At 37.4% G+C, this 9,548-nt stretch overlaps 1 protein-coding gene across 1 annotated transcript; it reads left to right on the top strand.

Annotated features, from left to right (window-relative positions):
• Nucleotides 1-1,221: 1,221 nt before the first annotated feature.
• LOC127803777 (uncharacterized) lies at nucleotides 1,222-9,544 on the top strand. The gene is made up of 4 exons (XM_052340253.1): nucleotides 1,222-1,450; nucleotides 8,147-8,222; nucleotides 8,371-8,543; nucleotides 9,351-9,544. The coding sequence occupies exons 1-4, from the start codon at nucleotides 1,338-1,340 to the stop codon at nucleotides 9,424-9,426; spliced, it is 438 nt and encodes a 145-aa protein (XP_052196213.1). The 5' UTR covers nucleotides 1,222-1,337; the 3' UTR covers nucleotides 9,427-9,544.
• The last annotated feature ends 4 nt before the right edge of the window (nucleotides 9,545-9,548 follow it).

Below are 9,548 nucleotides of genomic sequence, written 5' to 3'. Positions count from 1 at the left end.
CTTGACTTCTTTTTTTTATTTTCTTACGTAATGTTTATTAATCAAAATATAAAAAAAAAAATATCAGATATGAGAAGCATTTCAGATATTTGTCATTTTTAACGTGTTTGTTAAATTTATTTGACTTTCTCCATAAAAGGCTCATATGACCTCTTATTTCATTTTTTTTTAAATAAATTTATCTTACATTTTCTCTCAAATAAATTTATCTGACATTTTATAAATAAGCCAAAATTACTCATATGTCCTTATATAAAATTCTCACCCATTTCTTTTCACATATTCTTCCTCACTCATTTTTTTTCACATATTCATCTTCTTCCTCGCCATCAGAAAACCCCTTGTTCACCGATTTCTTCATCTTTTTCCTCACCCATTTCTTCTTTCTTATTTTCTTCATCTTCTCACCAATCTTCCCCCTTTTTGCTTCATCGTTAGTTTCCTTTGGCAAAATCGTTATTGCCACCGCTAGTTATCACCCATTTCCACCACCGCCCTTCCCCCATCCATGTCCTCGCTACTCTCCACAACCACTGCTTTTGATTTCCAAATCTATTTTTAATCTGATTTTTTATTTCTTCTTCTGATTTGTTCTTAAAATCAGTTTTGATTTCTAGTATTTAGATTAGTTCTTAATTTGACATGTCCTTAATCTTCTATCACCACCATCAATGTTCCATATTCTTCTTCAAATTTCTAGATTGTCCCACCTTCAATTATTCACTCACTTCATATCTTGATCTAAAAGATATTTCAATTTTATCTTGATATTCTCTTATCTTACTCATTTTTATAAATATTATCTTAAACAAAAAAATATATATATATTTTTACTTGTCATAACCAGTGAAGTATTAAAGTATAGATAGAGTACAATTGAGAGAAAGCATTGGAATCCAACAAACCCTACATTTGGCCTAAGCCTTAAATATTTTGAGAGCTTTCATCTTGAATGGTGAATACTACAAAGTCTTTGGTGGAACCCAAATTTGACAATGAAAAATAATTCTAAAAATTTTAAAAATAAAATATCATAAGATCAAAGTTGATATAAGGGAAAAGATATTTCTAAAATACAAACTTATATTTAAATAGAAAATAGAAAATATATATATATATATAAGAATAAACTAAACAATAATATTTTTGATAATTGAGATCACCAGCCTGCTCGTGCCCTCGTAATTCAATGACACTTGATTCCATATTTGACCGATACAAAGGAAGGCCGTTCAGATATGATTCCCCACGCCTCGCCCCGCTGGCCGCTTCAAGTCAAACTGTAAAATCCCTCATTCATCATCCTATCCCATAGAAGAAGAAGGACAGAGAGAGAGATGGCCGGAGCGGAGATGTTCCCTAAGGAGTACGGCTACGTGGTGCTGGCTCTCGTCCTCTACTACTTCCTCAATTTCTGGATGGCTATCCGAGTCAGTCAAGCCCGGAAGAAGTATGTAAATCTCTCTGCATCACCTGTGTTGCGTCATTCACTCTTCGATCGCTTCCGTATTGGACGATAAAATTGAGCGCCTGTGTTTATCGTTCTTCATTTCCGTTGTTTTTGAAACTGAGTCTGAGGGTGTGGAAATTTTCAAATTTAGGGAAAGTCCTCTTTTCGCAAGGTTTTTAAGAGGTTCTCTGCGGTTAGGGTTTGAAGTTTCTATTCCGAGTTTGGTTTTCGAAATAGTTAGGGGCTATAGGTAGAATGTAGAGAGAACATATTGTTTCCGTTTTGATATAAAAACGAATTTCACGACCTCTCTGAGCGCCAGCAAACTTTTCGATAATTCTTGCTTAATTCTTCCAACAATGAATTCTTTTTTATGAGATTGAAACTATTTTTGAAGGAGCCTTTTTGGTTTTTATATGAATTTTTTAAGTAACTTACATAAGAGTACATGGTTTCCGGTTTCATATTGACAACGTAGGAAGCCATGTTAACCAGTTTCATGTTGAGACTGAGGAGGAAACCGAATTTAGAAGAAGAAATCTGATATTATTTAAAAGCCGCTCTCTAATACTTAGAACAAGAATATTGATAGGCTAATCCTAAACCTTAATTCACCAGGAAAAGGAAATCCTAGTTGAATCAGGAAAAGATAAACAAAAAGTTAAATTCTAATTAAAGTAGGAAACATAGAAAACCAGATCCTAATTGAAGTAGGAAACATAGAAAACTCTAAAACTGAAAGGGCTCATCGGGCTTCTTTCAGATTGGCTTTTGCTTGTCTATTTGGTCCAAATAAACACTTGCAAAATGTTCCACATCAGTCCCCTCCACTTGAGAAAAAACTTGATCTCGAGTTGTCATGAAGATTAGGGTACAAGGGGTCATCGAAGGAATGATAGGCATAAAGATCCACAACGTTGAACGTCTTGGATATACCCATCGAGTTTGGCAAATCCACGTCATAGGCATTGTCATTGATCTTCTTCAAAATCTTGTAAGGACCATATTCCTTGGGTTGTAACTTACTATAAGTGCCTACTGGAAATCTCTCCTTTCACAGAAACACCAAAACATCATCTCCGATTGCAAAGAACTTCTCTTTGTGATGTCAATCAGTAGCTTGTTTATACTTGGAGTTAGCTTGTTGCGGCTTCTGCTTCACATCTTCGTCTACCACTGTTCTGCCATATTCTGAGTGGCTACGTTGACTCCTGGACCCTTTAGCAGCTTGATTAGATCCAAAGTGTACTACAATGTTTTGTAATGCACGACTAAAAATAGAGACCATCCTATGGCACTATGAACAGCATTGTTGTAAGCAAATTCAGCCTGCGTCAGTGCTAAATCCCATTGTTTGGGCCTGTCACCACAGATGCTTTAAATGAGGTTAGCTAGAGTTCTATTCACTGCTTATGTCTACCCATCAGTTTAAGGGTGGGTTGTACCGCTAAAATTCAATGAAGAATCGAACATCTTCCACCAAGTTATCCAGAAATGGCTAAGGAACTTGGTGTCTGTATCTGAAGTGATGATCTTTGGTATCTCATGTAAACGGACTACTTCTTTGAAGAATAATTTAGCAATACCATCTGCGTCAACAATCTTCTTGCAAGGAATGAAATGAGCCATCTTTCAGAACCTATCCACAACAACAAAAACAGAATCCATACCTCGTTGAGTTTGTGGTAAACCCAACACAAAATTCATCGATAGATCCTCCCAAATAGCTTCAAGAATAGGTAAAGACATGTATAACCCTGTATTTTGCTACTGTCCCTTAGCAATTTGGCATATGTAGCACCTTTGCACAAATCTGGTTACATCCCTTTATAATTGTGGCCAATAAAAATGATCACTAACTACTGCAATGGTTTTATCATGACCAAGATGACCAGCTAGACCTCCACCATGTAAGTCTCGAATCAACTTTTCCCTTAGAGAAGAGCGAGGTATACAAAGCTAATTTCCTTTCATCAAGTACCCCTCATGGATGTGAAAATCATCTACGGGTTCGTTGCTATTGCACTTTCCCCAAAAGTTCGTTGCTATTGCACTTTCCCCAAAAAACTTGGAAATCCTCATTTGTCTCATACAACTCCTTCAATTGTTCAAAACCCACAACTTCTGTGCTCATTGTCATCAATAAATTTGCTTGTATACTTAAAGCATCGGCCACTTTGTTTTGCACTCCTGATCTGTTCTTCAATTTAAAATAGAATTTTTGCAAAAACTAAAACCACCTGGCATGCATATCACTGTCGATTCTCTTCTAGCTATTCAAGTACTTTAAAATTTCATGATCCAAGTACAAAACAAGTTCTTGCCCAACCAAATAATGCTCCCACATTTCAAAGCACTGATGACATAATAGAATTCCTTGTCATATGTGCTCCACTTCTGCGTTGCTTCACTCGACATCTCATTGAAGTATGCTATGAGCCTGTTCTCTTGGGACAGGACTGCCCTTATCACTAGTCCATTGGTATCAGATTCCACTTCAAACAACTTGTCAAAATCTAGCAGCGCCAATACTGAGGCAGTACACAATTTTTCTTTTAACAGAGCAAAACTAGTGTTAGCTTCCTCTCCCCAGTGGAATTTCCCCTTCTTCAAACACTCGATCATGAGTGTGCGATGATGTTACTAAAGTTGCGTATAAAACACGTGTAGAAAGTTGCCAACCCATGGAGACTTCACACCTCAGTGATAGTTTTCGAGGTTGGCCACCACTCTCTGATGGCTCGGATCTTTTCTTCATCTACTTGTATCCCTTTAGCACTAACAATAAAGCCCAAGAACAAAAGCTTATATGTCATAACACTGCACTTCTTCAGGTTCACATACAACTTATTCTCCTGCAAGACTGTTAGTACTTCCCTCAAGTGCGAGAGGTGCTCTTCCTCAAATCGACTATAAATTGGGATATCATCAAAATTTACAACCACAAGTTTTTCAATAAAAGATTTCAATACTTGGTTCATTAATCTCATGAACGTGCTTAGGGCGTTAGTCAACCCGAATGGCATCACCAACCACTCATTCAACCGCTCCTTAGTCTTGATGGCCATTTTCCACTCATCTTTTGGTCTAATTCGAATTTGATGGTATCCACTCCTCATGTCTAATTTTCAAAACTGCTTAGCACCATGTAATTTGTCCAACATGTCATCCAATCTCGAAATTGGGAACTTGTACCCTATTGTTATCTTGTTAATTACTCGGCTATCTATACACATCCTCCAACTACCATCTTTCTTGGGGGTCAACAATGCTGGAATTGCACAAGGACTCATGCTCTCTTGAATCTGGCCCTTTCTCAATAGCTTTTCCACTTTCCCCTTCAGAATCTCTCTCTTTTGGACTCATTTTGTAGTGGGGTAGGTTTGGCAAACTAGCGCCAAGAATCAGATAGATGTGATGCTGAATATCTTGCATCAGTGGTACTCTATCAGGTAGGTCATCTGGCATTACTTTAAACTCCTTCAACAACGCTTTCACCAGTTCGAAATACTCGACTAGTTCTTGCTCTATTCCATTCAACAAAACTTGTTTCACAATAGCTATATGCACCACCTTGGACTCTTTGATTGCTTCCTCCATCTCTTGCTCGGAATTGGCGATGGTAAGGAAGATTTGTCCCTCCACTTTAGAAGTTTTAGGACAAAGTGGTAGCAAAGTGTATTTTACTCCTCCATTCTCAAATGCTAAGCATCCACATCATATTGCCAAGGTCTACCCAACAACATATGACAAGCATCCACATCCACAATATCACAATAAACCTCATCACAATATCGTCATGACCCCAAGGATTCCCAATGATAGATCAGTAAATATAATAGTAGGAGTTTACATGCATTATACAATAATTATAATTTCCTTTCCTTTTTTCTGTTATAGGGTTTTGTCCTTAGCTATAGGTAGTTATGTTATTTGTTGTACTGCACATAAGTGCATGTGGGAGGCTGTTAGGTTATATATAAGCTACAACTGAGGATAGGAGGAATATGTTTTGAATTGATAAATGAAGTTCTGATTTCTCTCTCTAGAATTCTCTTCCAATCTCCCTCTCATTTCCCCCTACTCTCTCTAATTTCTCCCTTTCTCTATTCTGATTCCCTCTCTTTGTTGTTCCTCTATAATCCTTCCCTCATTTCTTTTTTCATTTTCCTCCCTCTCCATCTAATTTCCCTCTAATTTCTCTCAATTTCCGATCCGACCCTAGGCTAAATCCTAGGTACACGACAAATGTTTGCCTATGGAAAAGGGTACCTTAAAGCGTTATGTCACGTGGACATTCTCTGCAACTTTAATCCACTCAATAATATAAGGAGCAAGATGTTTCTCAATTGGCAACCGCAAGCTCTCCCTATAATGTTCTCCTCGCTACCACTATCAATGATAACATCAAACACCTGATCCTTGATGGTACACCTAGTTTGGAACAATTGATGACACTAGCTAGGATCTTCTGTCTTAGGTGCTAGCTTTGTTCATCAAACCACATAGCTCAAAGCAGTATCATCATGGTCATCTTCATACTCAATATCCTCTCCATCAGGGTTGCATATCTCTGCATCATCTTCATCTTCACCATGTTCAACCATGTGGACTACCTTCCTTTGAGGACATTCATTCGATCGATGTCCTAGTTGGTTACACCTAAAACACTGTCCTAATGTAGGCCTTGCGTAAGGGTTAGACCCTTTTTGTGCCTCCTTTGCTTCCGTTACCTTCTACTTACCTACAACCTTATCTTCCCTATATTGGTCAACATGGACTTGATTTCCTTGGGACTCTGTTGTATTGTCTTTACCAGCTATTGCTTTGTGCTAATTAGCATATATCTTACGTGAATAATTAGTCCGCCCCTTTTCCTACAGCATCAACTCTGGCTTCAACACCATATTCTTGGCTTCAGCTAGAGTTCTCAGCACCTATACCCCTATACAGTCTTTGATGGTTGCCTTCAAAGGTACCTAGCCACCTGTTGTCCCTCACTTTCTCTTTAAGTCATTCCGCTCTAATAGCCTCATAAATGTAGTGGTATATTCATGAACAGTTTGTTGTCCCTGTTGACATCTTTGATATTGCTAAAACAAAATCTAATCATAATCAGGAGGAAGAAAATCTCTTTCCAATAGTTACTTCTTTCAGAACCAGGTTCGGATTGGAGGTCTACCCTCTCTTTCCCTTCGGTTCTGCCTTCTATTCCACCAGGTGGAAGCACAACCTTTTAACAACATGCCACCAAGCTTTACTCTCCTATCTTAAGGTATTTCCATATATTCAAAGATCCTGTCATTTTCAACAATCCAATCTAGGAATTCTTCAATATTTAGGTTACCACTGAAGTATAAAATGTCTACCTTCAACTTGAACTCATTTTTGTCCTCATAAGCGATTCTCTAGTGACCTCGATTGTATTGATTATTTTTGCAATAATCTCTCACAAGTTCCTCCAGGTATTCATCTTTTGTATCATCGTCATAGGCAGGCTGCCTTTGTTGATTTGCGGGACCAAGTCTGCCGAAACAACCACCACACGCATGAGCAACTTCATCCCTTGCAGGTAGCACCTTGTTTTCTTTATCTCTGTTGGCACTTAGGGCTAAGGCGTCTAGGCAATCTACCATCTTTTCGAAACACCACTCTAGGCACAGGAATCGGAGATCTGTCCTGGTCTCCATGGCCTTCATTACCGCCTTAGGATTTGAGTCCCCAGTTCCTCGATCACCGCCAAGGGAACCACCACTGCCAATGTTGTCATCACTAGCCATCAAACTGGGCGAGTTTGCTTGCTCTAATATCAACTGACGTAGCGTAGGAAGCGATGTTAACTGGTTTCACATTGAAACTGAGGATGAAACCTAATTTAGAAGAAGAAATCTGATATTATTCAAAAGTTGTTGTCTAATACTTAGAGCAAGAATATTTATATGCTAATCCTAAACCTTAATTCACCAAGAAAAGGAAATCCTAGTTGAATTAGGAAAAGAAAAACAAAAGGTCAAATCCTAATTTAAGTGGGAAACATAGAAAACCAAATCCTAATTGAAGTAGGAAACATAGAAAACCCTAAAATTGAAAGGGCTCATCGGGCTTCTTTTAGACTCTTTCCGACTGGCTTTTGCTTGTCTATTTGGTCCAAATAGACACTTGCAAGATGTTCCACATCACGTATAATTTTTTGTTTTGTATGATAATCATTTTTAGTATTAGTAAACACATATTTGTATGTATATATTGTTAACATGTCGGTGTTTTTTTAGCAAAAAAGAAAATGTAGGTGTTTCTACACAAATTTAAAGAACAATGTTTGGAATCATTTTGGATTTATCTTGTCTTATCTGTAATTGTTAACATATCATGCAAAAGTTCAACCTTGTAGAGTAGTCAAATTTCAATGCACAATACGTCCAAACACGTGTAACTATTTAATCTACTCAAGATCTTTGTTTGCTCTAATATCGTGTTAAATAGTTAACCACCATCTCCTCTAAAAACCCAAGCTTGTAAAGAGAGGTTACTTCATCTTTTTTGTGTTATTATTTATGTTCTCAACATATTGAAACAAATGAGTCGTCTTTGAAGTCCTAGCTGGATAGGGCCATGTATTTTTCTGGGTTATTTGTAGAAATGCGTTCAGGGTGTAGCTAGGTTTTGTGTTGTTGATTTTGTGTAAAATTTTTACAGGTACAAGGTTCCTTACCCCACCCTTTATGCCTCAGAATCTGAAAACAAAGATGCCAAGCTCTTCAACTGCATCCAGGTATCATTTTGTCATCATTCAGTTGCCATTTTACATTAGGTGGCAGTGTCGGTTTAGTATCTGATTGGGAATAGTGTGTGTGTGTGTGTGTGTGTGTGTTGTTTTGATTCATGGGAATGACTTGGTGTTTGTGATTGGTTGGTGGCAGAGAGGACACCAGAACTCACTGGAGATGATGCCCATCTTCTTCATGTTGATGATTCTGGGAGGCATAAGGCATCCTCTGGTTTGTGCTTCCCTTGGACTTGTTTATATCGTCTCCCGCTACTTCTATTTCATTGGCTACTCCACCGGCGATCCCCAGAACCGGCATGGTGGCGGGTAATTACATATCAAACTCCCATTTTGTTTCTGGTCCTACAGATTATTACTGTGGTTTGATCATACTAGTAGAAGTTTGCAAATAGAAGATACAAAATCAAATAGCATAGGCTATGCATTGTTTACAACTTGGGAAAGCAAACAAAAATGCACTTTTCTTGGTTGATTTCATAGGAGATGAAAGAAAACAGCAGAGCTACGGTTGTTTGGGAACTAAGAGAGACTTACAAGATGAACAATTTTTATGAATTTATAAAGACAAATTAACTTAAATCTACAGCTAATATCATTTTTGTTTTTTAGAAGTTCAAGATGTAATAGCAGTAGCACAAGCACCTTTTGGCTTGTGTCCTATTCAATTTACACTGTTTGTGCTATGGGCTTTTGATGACTGACGGGACCAATGATCATACATTAAAAAGAGCTCATGACAGAGAATTAAGAGGGCTTCTACACAAAGTTACTTTATTTAACAACAAAAATCTCAAGTTCTAATTTCATTAGGTAAGGTCAGCAACTATCTTTATTATTTTAGCAAGTTAAAAAAGATGTGAACTGTATCATTTGACTCTTTTATTTTGAATTTCGGATTTGGAATTTGAAACTCCAAATTCATTATTTAGATGCATTTATGGTTAAAGCATTTAGGTTGAGTCCAAATCCACCCTTGTGTTCAGGCCAAAAAAATAAAAGAATTTGACACAACTCCAAAAGTGGTGTTATTTCAAATTATACATATCAAATGACATTATTTGAAACTCATCTCTCTAAACGCAAGCTTACCGAATTCTCTTTGTATATTTGCAGGAAATTTGCTTTCTTGGCACTTTTTGGGCTTGTGATCTGCACCATTTCATGCGGGATCAACCTTCTTCTTCAATAAAAGAATGGCTGCTTCACCCATTTGTACTTGCGTCGCCATCCTCAACTTAGGCAGGAAGTCACCTCTCCGTTATCTTTCTACAAGTATCTATCTTTTTTTGCTCTTTTTTTTTTTTTTTTTCA

Source organism: Diospyros lotus, chromosome 6 (genome assembly GCF_014633365.1).
Source record: "Diospyros lotus cultivar Yz01 chromosome 6, ASM1463336v1, whole genome shotgun sequence".
In the NCBI taxonomy this organism is placed as follows: domain Eukaryota; kingdom Viridiplantae; phylum Streptophyta; class Magnoliopsida; order Ericales; family Ebenaceae; genus Diospyros; species Diospyros lotus.
The sequence above is the reverse complement of the archived record's forward strand: the minus strand, read 5'-3'. Positions and strand labels throughout refer to the sequence as shown.